The sequence below is a fragment of the Mus musculus genome, chromosome 7 (assembly GCF_000001635.26).
Source record: "Mus musculus strain C57BL/6J chromosome 7, GRCm38.p6 C57BL/6J".
Lineage (NCBI taxonomy): Eukaryota > Metazoa > Chordata > Mammalia > Rodentia > Muridae > Mus > Mus musculus.
In genome coordinates this window covers 42631613-42657389 of record NC_000073.6, presented here as the reverse complement: position 1 = coordinate 42657389, position 25777 = coordinate 42631613, and the positions used below count along the sequence as shown (strand labels likewise).

At 41.3% G+C, this 25777-nt stretch overlaps 1 protein-coding gene across 2 annotated transcripts in view; it reads left to right on the top strand.

Annotated features, from left to right (window-relative positions):
- The first annotated feature begins 13122 nt into the window (after positions 1-13122).
- The window catches only part of Zfp976 (zinc finger protein 976), a 34754-nt gene continuing 22099 nt past the window's right edge, over positions 13123-25777 (top strand). The window contains exon 1 of one of the 2 annotated variants that reach the window (XM_017322075.2): positions 13123-14910. In XM_017322075.2, the coding sequence (XP_017177564.1) occupies positions 14713-14910 (198 nt within the window). In that variant the 5' untranslated portion in view covers positions 13123-14712. The remainder of the gene's footprint in view (positions 14911-25777) is intronic. The other variant, NM_001242388.1, reaches the window with a different exon arrangement.

Below are 25777 nucleotides of genomic sequence, written 5' to 3'. Positions count from 1 at the left end.
CAGCCTGGGGCTGGAGAGATGGCTCAGTGGTTAAGAGCACTGACTGCTCTTCCAGAGGTCTTGAGTTCAATTCCCAGCACCCACATGGTGGCTTACAAATCCAGTGCCGGGGCTGGTGAGATGGCTCAGCGGTTAAGAGCACCGACTGCTCTTCCAAAGGTCCTGAGTTCAAATCCCAGCAACCACATGGTGGCTCACAACCATCCGTAACAAAAATCTGATGCCCTCTTCTGACTGTCTGAGGATAGCTACAGCGTACACACATATAATAAATAAATTAAAAAGAAAAAAAAAAAACAAATCCAGTGCTGTCTTCTGGTGTGTCTGAAGATAGCGACAATGTACTACTCACTTAAAATAAATTAATTAAAAAAAAAGTTTTCAGCCATAAAACTATATACACACCCAACAAAAATAGACTGATCAGGTTTTATTTTTATAGTTGTGCATACCTATCTATAGATGCTTAACAAGGAAGAAATGGAAGAGATGGAGAAAGGACAAGGAATGTAGAAAATGATGAAATATTTTTATTAAAATGTAATAAAGTTAAAGTAAAAAGCTGCAAGAAAAATAGGACACTAGATAAGAGGCCTCGTTCTTGTTATAGAGGACACAGTTTCTTTTCAGAGATATGACCTGGTAGCTAATCATCTCCTGTAACAGCATTCCCAAGGCATCTCATGGACTTTGTAGATACTGTGCTCAGACATACGCATGAAAACACTCATATACTGAAAATAAACACTTAAAACAGAATACAATGATGACCTAGCGCTAAGTCATGTAGTCACCTGTTCATAACAGTCACACACGCACACACACACAGGATTTGCACGAGGAACATGGGATTTGCTTCAAACAGAATAGAAGAACAGTCTGTGGAGTCCAGTGCTCAGAGTCATCAGAGTAGACAATCAGCTTTTGGAGTCACCATTATGAACAAGGACCTGAGAGAGCCATGGTTTTTTAATTACCCAGCCTGTATTAATACCATGAATGTGAATGAAGGGTAATCAGATTGGTGGGTATACTACTTGTGGAGGTTTGCTTCATCCAGTAAATATTGAATTTCCAGGTAGGGGGCATTCTTTGTAAATATGTCTGATGCACTTGCCCAGTGAAGTCAACTCAGAGAATTGAGAGGGCCAGTGGGTGTGGCTGTGTATTTGGTTGCTCAAAAATATCTTTTAATGCCATTCACTCTGCTAGGAAACACTGCTCTTATCTCATAATTAATTTAATTCTCCAATGCCTCTGGTCATTTAGAATTTCTTTCCTTTCTTCACAACACTACTGATGATTTCCTGTAGAGGAATGTCTCCTGTATCTTAGGCTTGGTTTTGCTATTCAGTTGAGAATGGCTTTGACCATGCAATCCTGCCTCTGCTGCCAACTGCTGGAAAGATAGACAGTCTTGCAACTTCTTCCAGGCAGGCTCTTGGCTGATCAATGAAAAGGAAAACTATACCAGTGAATGTGTGTCCTCCAATCTCTGGCTTTTATTGGGATTTAGAAATGAAATTAGACCTATGCAAGAATTGATTTCTATGATTAACTTTGAAGCTCCTACAGGCATAGTAAAAAACGGGATGGGAAAAATGCATGTAGAAAACTTTCCTGCAGTGGCAGTAGTTGATATTAGCAATGGGTAGTGAGGTATCGAGATTGGCCATTTCTTTTTCCTCATATCCACACACAAGGCAACCAGGAATCTCATTAAAAAAAAAAAAAAAAAAAAAAAAAAAACTCTAAATTTATTGTGAAACAAAATTACTATAGTTTAACTTTAACCAAAATAGAAGATCAGGGTAATATGAAGTGGCCCTGCTGAACAGAGCTGCACATTTCCAGGTTTAAGATGGTCCTCTTGAGAGGAAAGATATGGTTAAAACTTGGTGTACTTGGGCTGGTGACATGGTGCAGTGGTTAAGATCACCGACTGCTCTTCCAAAGGTCCTGAGTTAAAAATTTCCAGCAACCACATGGTGGCTCACAACCATCTGTAGAGAAATCTGATGCCCTCTTCTGGAGTATCTGAGGACAGCTACAGTGTACTTACATATAATAAATAAATAAATCTTTAAAAAAAAAAAACTTGGTGTACTCTAATATAAATTGCAAGTTTCTAGGGTCACAAAATTCGGTTGTGCTAGTTAAAATCATTTTTGGCATATAATCCACCATTCCCTTCTGCTCTCTCAGGCCTCGAAGCCCTCCCATAGACCATTCATTGTTTTTATTAATTTACAGCCTGTTTTTGCTTTAGGACCAGTTATTATTTGAATGTGACCTATGTTTGGCTGCAGGAACTCACACCATTGAATCAAAAGGATGACTACATGAGACATTGAGTGTGTGATGGACTGCACACGTAAGATCCTCTGCTCAGAACAGAAAGAAAATGTGCTCTAGGAGATGTGAAGAACTTGTACAGAGCTATGCAGTTTCCACAATAAGACCCTGTCTGCTCCTAGGGTGGAAGGGCAGAGCTGCAAGGCCATGTGCTATTTCAGTTAGTTGATAGCTGCTCAACTAGAGTAGCTGCTACTGTTCTGGGGCCAAGCTGGATGAGCCTAGCTAGTGATGCACTTTGGAGAAGTCTAGGAATCAGGAGCACTAGTGGGAGATAGCATCTTTGTTCTTCCCAGTATTCTACTTGCAAGCAGGTGTAGGGAGCTGTGAGGGAGACCACAAGGCAGTCCACAGTCACAAGGGGTCGGGGGGGGGGGGGGACACTGTCCCCAGATCAGGAATAGAAGACTCGCTCAAGTCTCAGAGTCTGAGCCGCTAGAATAGGAATAGACAGTGTGCCATATTGCAGTTCTGCTGTTAAATGTGGTGATCTGGGCAGGAACCCTTAGACTCTCAGTCATCCTGAGTGTAGATTCCAGGAGGAGGGTGAAGATCTGCATCCCTTGCAGTGGAAAGCTATGCTGCATACAATACCCATTTAGTGTACACATGCAGGTACTACTTTTGGTTTGCTCTCTAATGTCAGTCTGGAAAAATGAAGGTTTGTTTTGTTTTGTTTTTGTTTAGTTTTTGAGTTCTGAACATTGCATTTCACATTCAGTTTTGTGTGACAAATTTTCCAAGTAGTTTAGAAAGGTAGAAAGAAGGTAATGGGCTTTATCCTTCATCAATATTAGATTGATATAATTTTAAATTCTCATGAGCAACAGACACAATGTTGTCATTAACTGAAACTCAACTCTAGGCACAGAAGGAATTTCTTAGATGACTATTCTCAGGTATGCATGATATTGTGAAGATGGAAGGAACACATTCTACATTTTGTGTCTTAATCCATGTGGCAGGAAGCAGACATTAAATTAGCTTTCAGCATAGGTTTCTGTGTGTGTGAGTGGGGCTAGGTTTACCTGAATCCAAAATGAGGTGTTAGTGCCTGCAGAACCATGCATTGCTCTCTTTTGTGATCACGTCCATTTCCAAAATGAGCTCCATGTCATGGTGCTTCTCTATTTGGAAGGGAAATCAGTAGTAGATAGAGGGTGAGAAACATAACAATTAAGGGGTTTCTTTTAACTATTTTGTATGAATTATTGAGTGTAACTACTCAATTCTTATACACCTACGATCGTAGTAAACATTAGTCAAATTCACATTTTGGTTTGGTTTGGTTTGGTTTTTGGTTTTTTGAGACAGGGTTTCTCTGTATAGCCCTGGCTATCCTGGAACTCACTTTGTAGACCAGGATGGCCTCGAACTCAGAAATCCACCTGCCTCTGCCTCCCAAGTGGAGGAATTAAAGGCATGTGCCATCACCTCGTGGCATTCATGTTTTTTTCTAATGGAATTTCTTTATGTATTTTTTAAAAATACTGTTTTTTTGTGTTTTTCTTTCTCTGCAGCACCTCATTTTTTCATACCTATTATACACATCTTTGATTGATGTAGCTTTGAGGTACGGAAGTCATATTGTGTCCATGTGTATACTCTTTCTTCATAATCTTACTGAGAATTCTGAGTTTTTCCACATGCCTTATAAGTTTGCAATCAACGTTCCTGTGTTAAGAAGTTTCCTTGGATTGTACTGAATCAATGCTCCTAATTGATGATCTCCAACATTGCCTTTCTTTTCTTTTTTCCTGGAAGTACATTATTTTCATGGTGCGTTTTACTGTAGTATAAAATGGTACAAGATATTCTATATAATCATTCATTTAGCAAACAATACAAAATAGGTGAATCTTAACCTGATATAAAATGAAAAATGCCACAGAAACTGGACTTCAGCATATAGTTAAGTTGTACAGAATACATTGTTATGGTCACTTAAAAGCTATCCCACTGTGTGCAATTTTATTGAGAAAAGAATAACAACAACAAAAAACTGAAGTGAAACCTGCTCCAGAATTGAACAGTGAATCTGAATGTGACATGGGAGTTGTGTTAGCATACAAAATAACCTCTGGTTGCACTTGGTTGGGATTTCCACAGATATCAACTAAACTTAGTTTTAGCCATGTTACATTGTTATAGTTTATTTATGTAATCGTGAACGTATTTAGTGTATGTACTCTGACATATTTGGACATTTTATGCACACCCATGTGCCCACATTACCACAAACAACACAGTTAACCTTGTTCTCCATACCTTCTCATTCTATCCATTTGTTTCTGTGTCTACAATAATCAGACCTTTCATAAAATGAGAGCATTTCTATGGATTTTGGCAGTCTTCTCAGTATATTTTCCGTGCATTTGAAACTGGTTGTAAGAAATATCATGTGATATGAGAGTTGTCTTGGTTAGGGTTTCAATTCCTGCATAAACATCGTGACCAAGAAACAATGTGGGGAGGAAAGGGTTTATTCAGCTTACACTTTCCACATTGCTGTTGATCACCAAAGGAAGCCAGGACTGGAACTCTAGCAGGTCAGGAAGCAGGAACTGATGCAGAGGCCATGGAGTGAAATTACTGGCTTGTTTTCTTACAGAATCCAGGACTAGTAGGCCAGGGATGGCACCATAGAGCCTCATAGAAGCAGGGAAAGAGGGGATTGGGCGTTTCAGGGAGACGGGGAACCAGGAAAAGAGATAACATTTGAATTGTAAATAAAGAAAGTGTCCAATTTAAAAAAAAAAAAAAAGGCCAGGCAGTAGTGGAACATGCCTTTAATCCTACCACTTGGAAGGCAGAGGCCGACAGATTTCTGAGTTCGAGGCCAGCCTGGTCTACAGAGAAAGTTCCAGGATAGCCTTGGCTAAACAGAGAAACCTTTTCTTGAAAAACCAAAAATGAAATAGAAGAATGAAACGAAGGAAGGGAGGGAGGGAGGGAGGGAGGGATTGAGGGACGGAGGGAGGAAGGGAGGGAGGGAGGGAGGAAAAAAGGAAGGAAGGAAGGAAGGAAGGAAGAAGGAAGGAAGGAAGGAAGGAAGGAAGGAGAAAAAATTGTCATTGCAAAATATCATACCCCTGTTTTATTCTATGAACATTTTCTTTTTTTTAAAGATTCCTTCCTTCCTTCCTTCCTTCCTTCCTTCCTTCCTTCCTTCCTTCCTTCCTTCCTTCCTTTCTTTCTTTCTTTCTTTCTTTCTTTCTTTTTTCTTCCTTTCTTTTTAAATCATTCATTCATTTATTTATTTATGTATATAAGTACACTGTAGCTTTACAGGTGGTTGTGAGCCCACCAAAAGATAAATCCCAAGTTGGGCTGTTCTATGGACAGCCTTTTTGTGAATCTCTGCTCCATTTGTATCACTCATTTATTTAGTCAGCTACAATTCTATGTAAAAACTTTTGGAGGTAGTTTGGTGACCCCATCCCTCCACTGGAGGATCTGCCTATCTACTGGAGGTGATCTCTTCAGGTTCCAATGCCCCACTGTTGGGCATTTCGACAAAGATCATTCCCGTTTAGTCCTGGGAACCTCTGGCACTTTCTAGAGGTTCCTCATGCCTCCCATCCCCACACATGCATATTTCCATGCATTCTCCTGATGCTTTGGGTCTTTCTGCTGTCTCCCCACAACCCATAACTGATCCTGCCCTTATTTTCCCTCCCCTGTCACCTCTCCCACACAGATCCCACCCTCCCTTCACCACCCCATGATTATTTTCCCCCCTCTAAGTCAAATTCAAACATCCTCACTTGGTGCTTTGTTCTGCTTATGATCTGTGCACTGTATCCTGGGTATTCTGTACTTTTTGGCTAATATGCACTTAAGTGAATACATACCATAAACGTCCTTTTGTGTCTGGGGTACCTCCCTCAGGATAATATTTTATAATTCCATCGTTTTGCCTGCAAAATTCACGATGTCATCATTTTTAATAGAGGAGTACTATTCCATTGTGTAAATGAACCACATTTTCCATATTCATTCTTCAGTAGATGGACATCTGAGATGGTTGCAGCCTCTGGTTATTATGAATAAGGGTGGGATGGACATAGTAGAACATGTGTCCTAGTGGTGTGGTAGAGCATCTTTAGGGTATAGCCTATGGGCTGGATGACTGGTTCTTCAGGTAGAAATATTTCCACTTTTCTGAGGAACCACTAGATTGATTTTCGGAGTGTGTACTGGGTAGCAATTCCACCAGCAAAGGAGGAGTGTTCCTCTACTCCACATCCTTGACAGCATGTGCTGTCACTTGAGTTATTTTTATCTTAGCCATTCTTATTGGTGTAAGGTGGGATCTCAGGGTGGTTTTGATTTGCATTCCTCTGATGACTAAGAATATTGAACATACATGAAAGTGCTTCTCGGCCATTCCAGATTCTGCTGTTGAGAATTCTGTTTAGCTCTGTAACCTGTTTTTTAATTGGATTATTTATGTTTCTGGAGTCTAACTTCTTGAGTTCTTTATATATTTTTGATGTTGGCCCTCTATCAGATGTAGGGCTAGAGAATGAAGATCATTTCCCAATCTGTAGGTTGACATTGTGTCATGTTGACAGTGTCCTTTGCCTTTCAGAAGCTTTTCAGTTTCATGGTATCCAATTTGTCAATCATTGATCTTAGAGCCTAAGCCATTGGTGGTCTGTTGAGGTGATTTGCTCGTTTACCAATGTGTTTGAGGTATTTTGCACATTCTTTTCTAGTAGATCCAGTATATCTCATTTTATGTGGAGGGTCCTTGGTCCACTTGGACTTGAGATTCATACATGCTGATGGATATGGATCAGTTGCATTCTTTGATAAGCTGTCAGGAAGGCCAGCACCATTTGTTAAAGATGTGGGGATTTTTTTCTTTGATGCTTTTGGTTTCTTTGTTTGAATATCAAGTGCCCATGGTTGCATAAGTTTAATTCTTTGTCTTCAATTCTATTCCATTGATTGCCCTATCTGTCTCTAGACCAACACCATGTGGTTTTAACCACTATTGCTCTGTAGTATAGGGATGGTGATTCCCCTAGACTTGCTTTCCTTGTTAAGAACTGTTATTGCTACCCTGGGTATTTTGTTTTTATATGAGAATTGTAATTTGAGAATTGTTCTTTCAGTGTCTGTCGAGAATTATGTTGGAATTTTGATGGGGATTACATTGAATCTGTAGGTTCCTTTTGGTGAGGTGGCCATTTTCACTATGTTAATCCTACTAATCCATGAGCATTGGAAATCTCATCTTCTGAGGTCTTCTTCAATTCCCTTCTTAAGGGACTTGAAGATCTTTGTCATATAGATCTTTTATTTGCTTGATTAGATTTATTAGCAGGACATTTCATATCATTTGTGGCTAATGTGAATGGTGATGTTGCACTATTTTTATTCTTGACCTAATACTATTTTATAAAGGAAGGCTACTGATGTATTTGTGTTAACTTTATATCCAGTCACTTTGCTCAAGTTATTTATCTGCTTTAGGAGTTCTCTGGAAAAATTTTGGTGGTCCCTTAACTATTCTATGACATCATCTGCAAATAGTGATGCCTTGACTCTTTTTTTTTTTAGATTTATTTATTTATTTATTTATTTATTTATTTATTTATTTATTTATTTATTATATGTAAGTTCAGTGTAGCTTTCTTCAGACACTCCAGAATAAGGCATCATATTTTGTTACAGTTGGTTGTGAGCCACCATGTCTTTGCTGGGATTTGAACTCAGTTCCTTTGGAAGAGCAATCGGCTCTCTTAACCACTAAACCATCTCACCAGCCCCCCTTGACTCTTTTCTTTGCAATTTCTATCCCCTTGATCTGTTTTTGTTGTCTAAATGTTCTACCTAGAACTTCAAGTACTATATTGAATACGTAGGGAGAGAACGGACAGCCATGACTAGTTCTTGGTTTTAATGGGTGTTACTGCTTGTTTATGCTTGGCCCAGGGCATATCACTAATAGGGGTGTGGCCCTGTTGAAGTAGGTATGATCTTGTTGGGGTCAGTGTGTCACTGTGGGTTTGGGATTTAAGACCCTCAACCCAGCTGCATGGAGGCCAGTTTCTGCCAGCAGAATTCAGGTGAAATGTAGAATTATCAGCTCCTCCTGCACCATGCCTCCCTTGATATTGCCGTGTTCCTGCCTTGATGAGAATGTACTGAACTACTGAAACTGTAAAACAGCGCCAAGTAAAAGATGTCCTTATGAGAGTTGCTTTCTCAGCTGGACAGTGGTGGTGCATGCCTTTGATCCCAGCACTTGGGAGGCAGAGGCAAGTGGATTTCTAAGTTTGAGGCCAGCCTGGTCTACAGAGTGAGTTCAAGGACAGTCAGGTCTATGCAGAGAAATCCTGTCTTGAAAATATAGATTTTTTTTAAAACTCAGCTCTTATTATTTCTTTTTATTTTTCTTGGATATTTTCTTTATTTACATTTAAAGTTTTCTCCTTTCCACACCTCCCCTTCAGAAACCCCCTATTGCTTACCCTCTCCCCCTGACTCTATAAGGGTGCCCCCATCCACCTACTCCCATTCTCCTGCCCTGGCATTCCCCTCCACTGGGACATTGTACACCCTCAGGCCTGAGGGCCTCTCTACCCACTGATGTCCAGCAAGACCATCTTCTGCCAAATATGTGGCCAGTGTCATGTGCATTCTTTAGCTGGTGGTCCAGTCCCCAGGAGCTCTGGAGGGTCTTGTCTGTTGACACTTGCTCCCTCCATGGGGCTGCAAACCCCCTCAGCTCCTTCAGTCTGGTCTTCATCTCCTCCATCTGGCACCCCCAAGCTCAGTCCAATGGTTGGCTATAAGCTTCCTCCTCTGTATTTGGCAGACTCTGGCGGAGCCTCACAGGAGACAGTTATATCAGGCTTTTATCAGCAAGCACTTCCAGGCATCCACAATAGCATCTGGGTTTTGTGGCTATATATTGGAGGGCTCCCCAGGTGGGGCAGTCTCTGGATGGCCTTTCCTTCAGTCACTGCTCTACACTTTGTAAGACTCTGGGGATCCTTAACTTACCAGGGATCCCCTGAGTGACCACATGGAGTCAGCATCTATGCAAAAAGCAAGATAAATTTACTGTCAAGTGCACAGGGGTCTTCCCAGACCTGAAGGAGAGGCAGCGACCCTAGTTCCCAATCAGTGAGTTTTGATGAGATTCCCAGGGGCAGAATAGAGCATCAGCAACCAGGCACAATATGAGTAGCAGAACAGTGTACCCCCCCCCCTCTTTTTTTTTGGCTTTTTCAAGACAGGGTTTCTCTGTATAGCCCTGGCTGTCCTGGAACTCACTTTGTAGACCAGGCTGGCCTCTAACTCAGAAATCTGCCTGTCTCTGGAGTGCTGGGATTAAAGCTATGCGCCACCATGCCCGGCCCCCATTTTTTATGCTTCATCTGAACCAAAAGGTGGAGAAGCGATGGTCCCCATTTTTTAATAGTGTTATTTGATTCTCTGCAGTCTAATTTCTTGACTTCTTTGTATGTATTGGATATTAGCCCTCTATCAGATGTAAGTTTGGTAAAGATCTTTTCCCAATCTGCTGTTTGCTGTTTTGTTTTCTTGATAGTGTGCTTTGCCTTACAGAAGCTTTGCAATATTATGAGGTCCCATTTGTCAATTCTTGATCTTAGAGCATAAGCCATTGGTGTTCAGGAACTTTTCCCCTGTGCCCATGTGTTCCAAATTTCTCTCACTTTCCCTTCTATTAGATTCAGTGTATCTGGTTTTATATGGAGGTCTTTAATCCACTTGGACATGAGCTTTGCACAGGGAGATAAGAATGATTCAATTAGCCTTCTTCCACATGTTGACCGCCAGTTGAGCCAGCACCATTTGTTGAAAATTCTGTCCTTTTTTCAATGGATGGTTTTAGCTCTTTTTTAAAAATTCAAATGACTATAGCTGTTTGGGTTCATTTCTGGGTCTTCAATTCTATTCCATTGATCTAGCTGTCTGTCACTGTACCAATACCAAGCAGTTTTTATCACAATTGTTCTGTAGTACAGCTTGAAGTCTGGGATACTGATTCCCCCAGAAGTTCATTTATTGTTGAGAATAGTTTTTGCTATCCTGGAGTTTTGGTTATTCCTGATGAATTTGAAAATTGCTCTTTCTAACTCTATGAAGAATTGATTTGTAATTTGATGGGGATTGGTTTGAATTGGAATAATGTGTTCACCGGGCATGGTGGCTCACGCCTTTAATCCCAGCACTCGAGAGGCAGAGGCAGGCGGATTTCTGAGTTGGAGGCCAGCCTGGTCTACAAAGTGAGTTCCAGGACAGCCAGGGCTACACAGAGAAACCCTGTTTCAAAAAAACACAAAAAATTAAAATAAAAATAAATAAATAAATAAAATAGAGTGTTCAGCAAGATGACCATTGTTAGTATATTAATCCTGACAATCTATGGAAGAAATTCTGTAGCATACCCAACTTGAGAATTAATTTTTGGGTGTAAGTTGTCTCTATTTTTTTTTACAAAAATAAATTTAATCATTATATTTTGTGTATGAGTGTTTGTCTGTATGTGTGTCTGTACTCCATTAATTCCTGGTCCAGGAAGACCAGGGGACGTTGTGAGAATTCCTGAAGCTGGAGTTACACATAGTGATGTGCAGCCTTATACACTGACAATGAAGAAAACTGGGTGCTCTAGAAAAAATTTCAATTCTCTAAACATTTAAGTTATTTTCCACCCCAAGTTTTCTATTTTTTTTAAGATTTATTTACTTATTGTATGTATATGAGTATAGCTGAACAGATGGTTGTGAGCCATCATGTGGTTGCTGGGAATTGAACTCAGGACCTCTGCTTGCTCTGGCCCTGCTTGCTCTGGCCCCTTTATTGTTATAGGTAAGTACACTCTCTTCAGATACACCAGAAGAGGGTATCAGATATCATTATACATCGTTGTAAGCCACCATGTGATTTGAACCCAGGATTTGAACGCAGGGCATGCAGAAGAGCAGTCAGCGTTCTTAACTGCTGAGCCACCTCACCAGCCCCAGTTTTCTACTCTTGATAATGTTTCCCATCCAAGGCATTCTAGGTTTCTGGTGGGCCAAAGATCTGTCAAGTAGGCCCCTGTAGGCATTAGACAGGAAAGTGGACCACTCTAAGAGATGAGAATGAGAGTTAGGTGCAGACTGACTTTGTCAACCTGTATCAGAATTCAAGAAGTTTAATATCATGTGGTTCATTGTCAGCATATTGAAAGCACAGTACAATTTGGGAAAAGGTGACCAGGCAGAAATCAGTCCAATCAGTTCAATTCCAACTTCACAATAAAGCTCAATATGTGACTACATAGAAACCCTTTTACAAAGTACATGTAACTGTGAGGAGGGCTTCTGTAGGTAGAAGACCTGACATCTAATGATTGGTAACCATCTAGGAGGAAAGAGTTAAAGACAGTCATTTTGGAAAATTTGAGTAAGGTTTGCCTCTATAGCAAACATTATATGAGATCTGCCTACACAAAGAGCCAAAAGGTCACTGAGTCAGTATGAAAATGCACTTCCAGGCATTTAGGTTGAATGTAGGTATTTTTTTTTTCCTTCATTGAATGCAGGCCTCTGTATATTTAAAATTCCTAGTATCCTTGGTGATCTGTGGCTGCAAGGACCTTTGTGCCCCAACACCCTGTTCCACATTAAAGAGTGAAGCTCTTTTGCAAGTGGGAAAAGTAGCTGAAGGGCACATATCTGGATGCCTCAATCCAACTTGGGAGGGAAAAGAAAGTAACCAAGGTGGGAGAGGAACAGAGGGAAGGAGGGGCCTGGGTGGGAGTGGAAACAGGAAGGGGGAGTAGGGAACATGATCAGGTATTGTGTTTGGGGAACAGGACTGAAGCCCTGAGGGCCAGCAGAAAGGATGGAAACAGCTAACCTCTGGAGGTAGGGGGACACTCTAGAATGTACTGGTGACAGGGAAGTTGAAAGACTCTAAGGATTCAAAGGGAGAGATCTTGGATAAAGTGCTCTAGAGTGGGGAGTAGGAACTTGTAGAGTCCACTTCCAGTGGCGGAACATGATAAGTGGAGAGGTGGGGTTTCGATCCCACAGTCAAAAGCTCTGACCCAGAATTGTTCCTGTCTGATGAAACTGCAGGGACAAAATGGAGAAGAGCAGGAGATAAAGGACATCTAGTGACAGGCCCAAATTGGGATCCAGCTCACGGGGGGGTCCAGGGTCCTGACATTGTTAATGGTGCTGTGATATGCTTGCAGACAGGATCCTAGCATGGTTGCCCTCTGAGTAGCCCAGCAAGCAGGTGAAAGAATCAGAGGCAAATACTAGCACTCAGCAAATAGATAGAAGCCTGGGACCCCCATGGTTGAATTTGGGAAAGCTGGAAAAATCTGAGGAGAAGGGTGGCCCCAGGCAAAGACCAGCAGTCTCAAATGACCTGGACCCTGAGATCTCTCAAGACACTGAGCCACCAAGCAGGCAGCATACAACCAGGCAGCTGTTATGAGGCTCCCAACAGCAGAGGACTGCATCATTGGGCCTCAGTGAGAGAAGATGTACCTAATCATGAAATGACTTGAAGCCACAGAGATTGAGGAAGCCTGGTGGGGCTTGGTGGTGGGGTGGGGACATCCTCTTGGAAACCGAGGTGGGGGTAGAAGGTATGGTATGAAGAATGGTCACGTGGCAGACTATTAGGAGGATGAAGTATGGACTGTAAAAAACAATTAATGAATAAAAGTAAATAAGTTTTAAAATTAAACAAAAAGCATTGCTTTGGAAATGACTCCCAGGTTGTCCTTGCCTGCAAATGGAAGGAAATCTGTCTTAACTCTTCTGTCTTGCCTCTTGTGATGGTTATTCTTGGTCGTCAAATTGGCTATACATGGAATTAACTAAAATTGCTACAGTTCCGGTACTGTGAAGGATTTTTCATGATTATATCTTTTTAGGTTGTAAACTCTTTTTTAAATCTGGATCATTTGAAGTGAAAAGAGATATCTTTAATCTAGGCCACAGCTTCTGGTGGCAGACTACATTTATAAAGGTCACTGAAGATGGTAATTCTTTCTCCTGTTCTTCATGTCTTACCCTGACCAGCAAGCTCAGTTTTTGGAAAACTGGCCTACTTATTCCTAATTGTGATGTAGACTGAAGACCAGCAGTGTCATCCAGCCACATGGACTGAGCCACTACTATATTCTTCATCTGTCCATTTGCAGACAGCCATTGTTGGACTGGTTGGACCACAGCTTACAAGCCATTCCAATAAATCCACTTTCTACATGTACAGAGAGATCCGTTCTATCAGTTTTGTCCATTAGGATACCTTTATTAATACAGCTGTGGGTTTTTTCCTCTTCGCACTAAGGAAGATGTGCTGGCTAGCAATAGTGTTGTGTAGAGTTTCTCATCTCTTTCCTGCTTTTCTCCTGGGGCTGTGTAAAGTCTGATGCCTACCAGGTGAAACATAGCTGCAGTTTACCTGACCCGACCATGAAACCACAGAACAAAAATCTTAGTGTTTCCTAAAAATCTCCTCAATTGTCAATATTCTGGGTGCCCTTCCCCTATGGACTGGATTGTTTATTACACTGCAAGTTAAATAATGGGCCCTGCAAGCTATCTGCCTTGATTACAGGAGGGAGAAGGGGAGTGCTGGAAGCCAGAAGCAAGACTTTCCCTCCCCCCTGCTGCTTGAGGAATTCTCAGTTTGCAGAAGCCTTTCCCTTCCCCCTGCTCCTTGCCCTTTCCCTGCTGATATAAACAAGCCTTTCCCTGCCAGTGTAAAGAAGCTCAAGACTGCCTGCCCCCTTCCCCATCTGAGGGGACTGTCTAATGGTCAAAATGACCACAACTGCCATAGCAAGACTAGCTGTTCTCAAAAATTTGCTATAACAATAAAAACGGTCCCTGGGACCCCGGCCTCAGTTTGAATTCTAAGATAAACCGACCTTGCTGACAAAGTTTCTGACATCGCTGGCTGACACCAAAAGTAAAAAACATAACTGTTACTTTGCTGGCCAACATTGATAAAGTTGTGTAACCCTCCCTCCATGCCCCACAAATAAAGAGTAGTTAAAAAAAACAAAAAACTGTAGTTTAAGCAGTTGGGATTTACTCTCCCTGCGAGGCTGAGCAACCCTGTGCGCATTGGAATAAAAACCTGTCTTGCCATTGCAGCGATCTATTGTCAAGCTGTGTCTCTAGGGGTCGCGTTCTCAACATTTGGGCCCCTGGGGTCCTAGCACAACCCCTTTGCTTTATCCCATCAGTGCACTCTCACCCTATTATCTGGAAAACGGTCGGCCCTGGAACAGCAACGTGGGCCAGGAATCATTAAACTGAGTCCCTTCATCACACACTAACCTTAAGGGAGTTGCTTATGTCATTCAAGACTCGCTGGCCAATCACGGCCTCCAGTCTGACCTGCCAGTCAGAAGTGGAGGCGGGTGCTTCCCGGTGCTATGCTGCCGGTTCCAAACTATATCTGAGGAGTGTGGTGTGGTTTGTGTGTCCTGCTCTGTGTGCTACTGCTGGGTGCTGTGAGGGGAATTCAGACGAGCTCAGACCTCGCGACATGGTGAGTATATGGCAGCTGCTTCCAATGGGAAGGGGCAGGCGATTGAACAACTGGAGCGAGTATGGTGAGTCCTCCCTGGGGCAGGGTGCGCACCGCGAACCTCAGGTATACAGGGCCACTTGTGAGGTCTTTTGTGGTCTTAGCTGCTCTGAAAAACTCTGCTCTGGGGCTTCATCTGCGCGAATATTTAAGCATGGGCTTGTGTGTTGAAACCTTCTTGGCAAGATGGCAAACACAGAAATGCCTAGTTTCTCCAGTATCTTCTACAATTTTGTTTGTTTGGTTGGTTGGTTCTTTATAACTTTTGGATATTACCCCTTATTGGCTATAGGGTTGGTGAACATCTTTTCTCAGTTTGTAGGCTACTGTTTTGTCCTATTGACAGTGTCCTTTCCCTTACAGAAGCTTTTCATTTTCTAGAAATGTATTAACTGTTGGTCTTAGAGCCTGAGCCATTGGTGTTCTGCTCAGGAAATTCTGTGTCCTGTACCAATGCATTCAAGGGTATTTCCTACTTTGTCTGCTGTTAGATTCAGTGTAGCTGGTTTTATGTGAGGTCCTTGATCCATCCTGTGCAGGGTGATTCTTCTATACACACAGCCAGTTAGACCAGAACATTTGTTCACCGTGCTTTCTTTTTCTATTCTATGGTTTTGGCTTCTTTGCCTAAGAAGTGTCCATAGGTGTATGAGTTCATTTCTGGGTATTCGATTCCACTGATCTGCCTGTCTGTACTGATACCATTTGGTTTCTATCACTATTGCTATGTAGTACAGCTTGAGATCACGAATTGTGATGCCTCCAGAAGTTTTTTTATGGTTCGGGATTTTTTGGGCTATCCTGGGAGTGTTTGTTCTTCCATATGAGGTAGAGATTTCCACTTTCTATTTTTTTTGAGATTTAGTTATTTGTTATATATAAGTACGCTCTAGCTGTCTTCAGGCACACCAGAAAAAGGCTTCAGATCTCATTACAGATGGTTGTAAGCAATTATGTGGTTAATGGGATTTGAACTCAGGACCTCTGGAAGAACAGTCAATAATTTTAAATGCTGAGCTATCTCTCCAGCCTGAGACTTGCAACTTCAATGTGTGTAGAAAATTGTGTTTGAATTTTGAGGGGAATTGCATTGACTTTGTAGATTGCTTTTGGTACCATGGCCATACTGACTATGTTTTTTGGTTGTCTGTTTTTCAAAACTGGTTTTTCTGGGTGATGAGCTTGTGGTCCTAGGACTTGTTCCATCTACCAGGCTCGCCTTGAACTCAGAGAGTTCTGCCTGCCTCTGCCTCTCTGCCTCTCTGCCTCTCTGCCTCTCTGCCTCTCTGCCTCTCTGCCTCTCTGCCTCTCTGCCTCTCTGCCTCTCTGCCTCTCTGCCTCTCTGCCTCTCTGCCTCTCTGCCTCTCTGCCTCTCTGCCTCTCTGCCTCTCTGCCTCTCTGCCTCTTTGCCTCTCTGCCTCTCTGCCTCTCTGCCAGGCTTACTCTCAAGTGCTGGGATTAAAGGTGAGCGCCACCATGCCCGGCTGCCAGTTTTTGCTGTAATCATTGTTACAGTGTGAATTTGACTGAAGTTTGGGTGCAGGACTTACTTTCTATGAAGTAGAGATGACTGTACTGTACACTGATTGTGCCGTGCAATGTTCACAAAGAGGACCCTGTGCCTTGGAAGGAGAACAGGAAGTGCTCTGGTGACTCCAAAGTTTGACTAAAATACATTTTCCCAGTCTAGGGCTCTCTCTGGCCAGAGGGTAGAAGGACAGAGCTAGAAAGGCCTCACTGTCTGAGCCTTTTAATCTTTGATCCCTTAATGGAGGAGCTGCTACTTTCCTGAGAACTGGTTTGGTTGTATTAGACAAAGAAGGACTCTGGGTAAGCCAAGAAATTAGTAGTACTAGTGGGTGGGGGCTTACAGGTTCATTCCAGGATTCTTCTCTAAAATAGCTGTAGGGAGCTATGAGGGAGTCCAGAAACCATGCCATGTTCAGGCTGGGAGCCACTGTCACCAGACCAGGAAGAGCAGGTCCAATTAGTTAAAGAGTGACATGTACTGAGAGCTAGATTGTGGTTTTGTTAATACATATGGTAACCTGAGCAAAGGCTGTTGGCCCTTGAGCCTCACTGAGTATGTATTCGCTAGAGAGGAGTAGCCCTGGCAATGGAAGGGTGTGGTGCTTATAATATCTCCGTCCATGGTACACGCAGTGGCATTGGTTTTCGGATGCAGTGGGAAGTCCACTGGAAACCGGGAGGTCTAGTTCCTAGAAGTTCTGACCATTGCATTCCACATTCTGTTTTGTGTGATAACTTTTCCCAATAGTTAAGAAACTGGTAGAGAGAAGGTGATAGAGATCATCCTTCAGTAATATTTGATTAGAATCCTTTGAACTTTTCATGACCACCAACTGCAAAGGTGTGATTCAAGGAAACTCAACTATTGGTCATAATAGGAGTTTTGAAGATGCAGAGGTTCCAGGTGCGCATGGTATTGTGAAGGTGGACATGTCAGATTCCACATCTTGTGACAAAATCCATGTGACAGGAAGTAGAGATTAAATTACTGTTTAACATGACCTTGTGTGCAAATCAGTAGGACTGGGACTTCCTGAAACATACTTTGGGCCCGAGGGTCTACAAAGCCAGACAGAGCTTACCTTTCTGATCACCTTCATTTCCAAAGAGCATGGAGCCTCTCAGTGTGGAAGACAGAGCAGCAGTAAGTGGAGAGCCAGAAATATGACAGTATAGACACCTCTATGAGCTATTTTGTGGGAATTATAAACCCCGTGCTCAGAGGTTAAGGGCACAGGCTGCTCTTATGAAGGTCCTGAGTTCAAATCCCAGCAACCACATGGTGGCTCACAGCCATCCCTACCAAGATCTGACTCCCTCTTCTGGAGTGTCTAAATACAGATGCAGTGTACTTACATATAATAAATTAATAAATCTAAAACATAAAAAGTGGCTAATCCACAATTTGAGTGGAAGAAAAGCAACTGCTGGGGAAAAGTAAAAACAAAGGCTGAGGTTCATGGAGAAAAACAGCACTAGGGAGTTTGCACAGTAGTCAAGTGCTGACACAGACAGGAGTTTTAAGCATGGTATCACCATTGAAGAGCAAGCCTTTGCTCTCCATTGAAAGCCGATGATGGTTCCCAAATGTATCATGCTAAGACTTGGTGTAATGTAATGAGTAGACAAAGTGATTCAGAGTTCCAGGAAGCATCTATGCAAAAAGTGTTGGAATTGTGGTCCAAGCGCTGCAGGGTCCATCATCACAACTTGGAAGCAAAACTTGGCATGATCACTTATCTTGTACTGGTTCTGGAATTAGGAAAGATGAAAAAGATAATGTCATGAATTCTTAGTGTGTGGTTTTAGTTGCTCACTTATTCCAGCCTTCTATGTTTGAGAGAATCAGAGCTGCACTGAGGAGACTGTAAGACTTCCCTGCATGAAACTGTGAGGTTGAAGCCTGAGTTGCATTTTGAGACCAAAAGATGCTGATCCATCTGAGTGATGGGACATCTGCGTGGACAGCTGTGTGTAGGGAGTGGAAGTAACCAAAAAGGAAGATTTATGAGAAGTTGAAGGAGTAGGCCATCTAAGTCCTTCGAACCTGAAGCTGCATGAGTCTGAGACACAACTACAGGATTGGGTGTTTGTTCTGCTGGCGTTCTGTCTTGCTTTGGTTTAATCTTCTCTAACTTTATAATTCCTTTTTTTTATTTTTTTGAATGGGAATATGTATTCTATGCCTCTGTATGGTGGAAAGGTATAAATTGTTTTCTGATTTTACAAGATGTATCTGTCAAGAGAATGCCTTGACTGTCAACACAGAGTTTGGACATTCGAACAGGGTAAACATTGATGCAGAATATAGGAATTAGTAAAGTTAGACTATAAATGTTTTCATCCTGCGATGACCGTGAACTTACAGTGACCAGATGCAGAATGCAGTCAAATTGAATGAAAAATCTTCCTATCTGTGATGGTGTCTTTGCGCATCATTTGTCCTTAATAACTATTTGCAGGGAAGTCTTTGAAGCTTGTGTGAGAGGAAAGTTTCTAGATGAAAGATCTCCTTGAGGATAGGATTGGAGTGTCCATAGACCCATTTCCTGTTCTTTGTGTCTACTGGCTTGTGGTTAAAAGTGATCAGTCAGCTTCTTTCTCATGCTGTAATCATATGGACTCTATCCCTAAATCAAATATGATAGTGGAGAAGTAATTTCCATTCAGTCCTACCTGATTTTGCTATTGTAATGTTTTTATAGTTTTAGTTTTGTTGTTTTCTTTTTGAAGACAGGGTTTCTCTGTGAAACCCTGGATGTCCTGGAAGTAGTTATGTAGACTAGAATGGACCTACATTTAGAGATCTACCTATCTGGCTCTTCTCATGGGATTATATATGGGTCAAGATGCCTAGCTTTATTGTTTCTGGGCCTGGAATGGATTTTTTTTTTGCACATGACAAGCATGTATTGTTGTTTTGTGCTTCACTTACATTTTGAACAATAAAATTTGCCTTAACATATTATTCTAATTCCCAGGGTGGCACCAATTTGTGACATTAATACTGCCTGAATCTTTTGATTCATTTGATTTCAAGAGTGAGACATTCTTCCTACATGTTGTCTTTGTTTTGAAATGTTTGAATGACTATGAATGCATATGCACCTCTGTGTGTTTGGTCCTCACTATAGTCCAAAGACGGCCTCAGTACTCCTGAACTTGGAGTCATGAATAGTTCTAAGCTTCCATAGTAAGTACTGGCAATTGAGTCCTATATCTAAGACCAGCAAGAGATATTAAGCACTGAGCCATCTCCCCTGCACTATGTTGTTTAATTATGAAAATCATTTACTTTGCTAATGTTTCCATTTTTCATTATAACTTTAAACATCGATTGCCTTTAAGTAACATCTTATTAATGTCACAGTTTAAACTGGGCAATTTCAGGATCTTGGAATAGGAAGACTGAACTACATTGACTATTTAATTCTTTGTAAGAAGTTCACTGAAAACCTCTGAGGTTCTTTCTATCTTTCTTCTTTGGGTTTTTATTTTGTTGTTTTTATTGTTGTTGGGTGCTTTTATTTTGTTGGTTTTTGTTGTTGTTGTTTGATAGTTTTATTTTCTTTTTTTTTGAGACAGGGTTTCTCTGTATAGCCCTGGATGTCCTGGAACTCACTTTGTAGACTAGGCTGTCCTTAAACTCAGAAATCGAGCTGCCTCTGCATCCCATGTGCTGGGATTAAAGAGTGAGCCACCACTGCCCTTCGACTACTTTTGCATCTGTATTCATGAGCAAAATTGGTTAATAATCTATTTCCTTGGTGGATCTTTATGTTCTTTAGCTAACAGAGTAATTGTAGCTTCATGAAATGAATTAGGTAGTGTTCTCTCTATTTCTATTGTGTGAAATAACTTGAGGAATATTGGTATTAGCTTTTGTTGAAGGTCTGGTAGAATTGTCCATTAATCCATCTGGCCCTGCACGGTTTTTTGGTTGGGAGGTTTTTAATTACTGCTTCTATTTTCTTAACAGTTATGGTTCAGTTTAGATAGTTTACCTGATTTCTAGTTAATTTGGTACGTGTTATATGTCTAGAAAAATCATCCATTTCATCTAGATTTTCCTTTTTTTGCATATAGGCTTCTGTAGTAGGATTTGCTGATTTTTTGAATTACTTCCATTTCTGTTGTTATGTCTCCCTTTTCACTTCTGATTTTGTTGATTTGGATACTGTCTCTGCCCTTTAGTTAGGCTGGGAGTTTATCTATCTTGTTGCAAAGGCAAACGTTGCTCTTTCAGAGAACAAGACTTGGTTCCCAACCCCTACATCAGGAAGTTTAAAGTGTATGGCACAGTAGCTGCAGAGCAAACACTTGAGGTTAATTTGAGTCCATCATGAACACCTACATTCATGTGCACACTTGCCAGTGCAAACACGCACAAATACACACACATACACAGAGAGAGACAGAGAAACAGGCAGGCAGGCAGGCAGATAGTGAGATGGAGAAAGGCAAGCAGACAGATAGACAGACCGACAAAAAAGTTCCTAAACCATGCAGCCATGTTTTGACAAGACCAGCCCCTCAATCTCTCATCACTCAATGGTAACTATAGTCCAGTTTTCCAAACACCTCCAGTATCCTCTAAGGAAAATTTTCAAAGCCATAAAACATATGCATTCACGTTCCTCCTAAGACCAACCTCACTTTATTGGTACAGATTTTCATTCTCATTCCATTCTCTTTATTTACGTGTATCAAAAGCCTGACCAAATCAACATTCAACAGAAAACAACGTTACACATAATTACTAGTCATGTAGGTACTGAGACTCAAACTTGAGTCCACTGACACAGCACCCAGTGCTCTTAGACAATGGGCCATCACTCCAGCCCATTGTCATGCCCTTTCAGTCCTGCTGATAGCAACTAATTTGACAATACCTCTATCCATCAATTTGTGAAAAAAGAATGATTTCAAATCCAAATTTAACACACACCAACACCGACACAAGCATTTTGTAAGATAACTTGTAGGAAAAAGTGTTGTAGATGTGATCTTTAATTGTGCTCTGGCTTTTACTTTCAGAGAGTCCATTAGTATCATGATGGGAAGCCTAGTGGCAAATGGACAGACATAGTGCCAGATACCTAGTTGTGAGTTCTATATCTTGAACTATAGGACAAGAGAGTGAGGGGGAAGCTGAGCATTTGTAGTGAACGCCTTTAGTCCCAGCCCTTGGGAGGCAGAGGCAGGCAGATTTCTGAGTTTGAGGCCATCCTGGTCTACAAAGTGAGTTCCAAGACAGCCAGGGCTATACAGAGAAATCCTGTCTCTAAACAAACAAACAAACAAACAAAACAACAACAACGACCAAAAAAGGAAAGTAACTCTGTTTAAACCTTTCATCATATTCATCTATTTTTTTTTTACTTTGATAGAAGTGCCAAATACATAGAGATCAGAGGATGTGTTACATCAACCACCATATGAGGTTTCAAGAACCTTAATCAAGTTCTGAGACTTGGTGGGCATTGCTTTTATATGCAGACTCATCCCATGAGATGAGAGATGACTGATATTAGAGTTAAAATGATTGCCTTTCTTCAATGAAGGCTGTAGTATGTGCTTTATGTGGCAAAGGTAAACATTTTTATTATTTCTAAGTTTATTTATTTTCTAAATCAATGTATGTAGCAATCTTTTCTGACAGGTATGCCTAAAATCTGGCAAAGCTTTTATTAAACCTGATAAATATATGTAGCAACCTTTGTTGAGAGTTATACCCCAAATATGGCAAAGCTATTATTAAATATCATAAACATAATAAACAGACATAAACTGGAAGTTTTAACTTTGAAAAGAATAACCTTCCTAGGATATGTTGTGAGACCCCGACTTAGAGCGTTTCTCCCTGGAAGGTAAAGCCCCTGGACGTTCCCCAAGCTTGTTTTCCCTGATCTCTAAAGATACAGCCAGAAAGAAGCTCTTTGTTCTCTATAGCCAGCAAAAAGCCTTTTTGTTTCTATACTGAACAACCAGAGATGCCTGCCTTCCTGTGCCGAGGACACGGAGATAAAAATTCAGAAAGAACTGACTCCCCACTCCTGCCTTGTAAATTTCACCAAGGACACCCAGAAGAACTCTTCCCAACTCCTCCCAACTCTCCTCCCAACTCCTCCTCACTCCTCAGCTAGAGGTTAAAAGCCCCCTACTGTCACCACTCGGGGTCGAACTCCCCTGCCCTGCATGGTGGTGGAGGGATTTCGTCCTCAGCTAGCTGATAATAAAACCTCTTGAACTTTGCATCAGGTGTGGTTTTCTCTCGAGATATTGGGGTGTTGGCCAGCTCATCCCAGGACTTGAGCAGAGGCCCAGCATCGGGGGTCTTAAAACATGGCTATAAAACAGGATGTGAAAGTTGATATTTCCCGTGAACTTCACAAATAGAAGTTACAAGATATGGGGATAAAACTTTGTTGCCAAGATTAAATTCTCCCATCATATACAACATTAGAAATGAAAGGCCATTCACAAAATATGTGGTCTGTCTCAAAAAAACCAAACAAAAAATAGAAGAAGAAATAGAAGAAAAGTCCTAAAGGAGGAGAGGCCCTTGGTCCTCTGAAGGCTCAATGCCCCAGTGTATGGGATTTGAGGGCAGGGAAAGGAAGTAGATGTGTGGGTGGTGGAACATTCAAGCAGGGGTTGGGGGGTGTGAAATGTAGTTTCCTGGGAGAGGGGCAGGGTAGAAACCAATCCAGGAAAGGGGAAAACATTTGAAATGTAAATGAATATCCAATAAAAATTATAAGAAAAAAAATAATAAAATTATAAACTTCGAAAAACAGAGAAAGAGAGAGAGAGAGAGAGAGAGAGAGAGAGAGAGAGACAGAGAGAGAAACAGAGAGAGAGAGATTGATTGGTTCTTAAAGGTCTGGCCTTTTTTTGTTTGTTTTTATTTGACACTGGGTTTAAACCAAAGTACCTGACTCTCTTTTACCCTATACTGAAAAGACTAAGAGTGATAATCAAATAATTACTTACAAATGAGCCCTGTGTAAGTTCTGAAAATTTGCAGCAGTACCTAAGACCAGTAAATAAGGATATTTTCATCTTTGTTTTAGAGAACTCATGTTGGTATTAGCTAGCATATACTGAGTATTTCTTGAGTCTTCACAGTGTGAAAAAAAGTATCCTGAATCCTAAATTACTTCAGGTGTGAACATAGCTCCCATGTGTAAAGTGCTTTCAAACAATTTGTAAGTCCTCAATTTGGATCCACAAAATCCATCTCCATCGAAGACATGTTAGTGCACACACCTATTCCTAGTTCATCTATGGTGAAATACAGATTTGATAGGTGAGACTGCATGCACACTCAAGGGCATCTAGACTATGAGGCATAATAAGGCACAAAAAGAACACAGTTTTAAACATTGTGTGGAATGTAAGAATGTATGAAATCTTGTCCTTTGTCCTCAAACACAAATCTTTGGGGTTTTTTTTTGTTTGTTTGTTTGTTTTTTGTTTTTTTTTTTGTTTTTCTAGACAGGGTTTCTCTATGTAGCCCTGGCTGTCCTGGAACTCAAACTGTAGACCAGGCTGGCCTAGAACGGAGAAATCTGCCTGCTTCTGCCTGTATCCCAAGTGCTGGGATTAAAGGCGTGCACCACCAATGACCAGCCTCAAACACAAATCTTGATACAAACATGTCAACCCTTACAAAAGAAGGACCATGCCCCAGTTTCTCTCTACCACTGTGATAAAGAGCATAGCTAAAAGCAACACGTAGAGGGAAAAGGTGTATGTGGCTTATACATTGAGCCTACAGTACATCCTTTAGGGAAGAAAGGCTGAAATTAAAGCAGAACAGAAATGATGCAGCCAGGAATTGAAATAGAATCCATTGAAGAATTTGATTTACTGGGTGGCTGCCTAGACTCATGTTCAGCCATCTTTCTAATACTTCTCAGCAGCACCTGCCCATAGGTGAGAGCTCACAGTGTCCACAGTGATCATCTGCAGGAAGTTGCACTACATGCTTTCCTGCAGTACCTTCTGTTGTATGCATTTCAGAACCGTGGTTTCTCCTTTGCAAAAAATGATCAGTTTTATAATTTCACACACATACACACACACACACACACAATTGACATCTTGTCAACTCAACAAATATGCCGTTACCAAATGATAACTTTTGCCTTTTTACATTATTCTCAAGATTTTAGGTTTATTTATTTATTTATTTATTATATGTAAGTACACTGTAGCTATCTTCAGACACTCCAGAAGAGGGCGTCAGATCTTGTTATAGATGGTTGTGAGCCACCATGTGGTTGCTGGGATTTGAACTCCGGACCTTCGGAAGAATAGTCGGGTGCTCTTACCCACTGAGTCGTCTCACCAGCCCAAGATTTTATATTTTATCATAACACAATAAACATAGCACAGTCCACCTTTTTATTTTTTCTGGTTTTTTGGGTTTTTTTGTTCTTGAGATGGGGTTTCTCTGTGTAGCCCTGACTGTGCTGGAACTCACTTTGTAGACCAGGCTGGCCTCAAACTCAGAAATCCACCTGCCTCTGCCTCCCAAGGGCGGGAATTAAAGGCGTGCACCACCACAGCCCAGTGCACAATTCACCTTTTAAAAGTCCTTAATTATTTCAAAAATTCCAATATTTTAAAGACTTGGTGTTTCTTTAAAATATCCACTCTCTTTAACTGTGAGCTCCTGAAAATTCAAAATGAAGCTAAATACTTCTTCTTGCAATAATGAAGAACCAGCCGGGTGTGGTGGCACACGCCTTTAATCCCAGCACTTGCGAGCCTGAGTCAGGCAGATTTCTGAGTTCCAGGCCAGCCTGGTCTACAGAGTGAGTTCTAGGACAGCTAGGGCTATACAGAGAAACCCTGACTCGAAAAACCAAAAATCAAAAAAATAACAATAAAAGAAGTAAGAACCACTGCACAGTTGCAACAAAAAGGCAAGATAAAAAAAAAAAAAAACAAAAAAAAAAACAAAGTAATAAATAATTAGGTGTTGCTGAGTCCTGAATGGCCTTGGTAGGGACAAAATGAAATGTTTCTGGGGACCCAGCCATCAGACAGAGGCCTCCACAAGTATCTTTGGTACTGTGAGCATAAAGGTTTGGTTTTGTGGTTTGGTTTTGTTTTGAGGGTTTTTTTGTTTTGTTTGTATAACAATATACACATTTTACATTCCTCCATCAATAAATGTCCTCCCTGTAAATGTTTTTTTCTTCTTCTTTTTCTTGGTTTTTCCAGACAAGGTTTCTCTGTATATCCCTGGCTGTGCTGGAACTCACTCTGAAGACCAGGCTAGCCT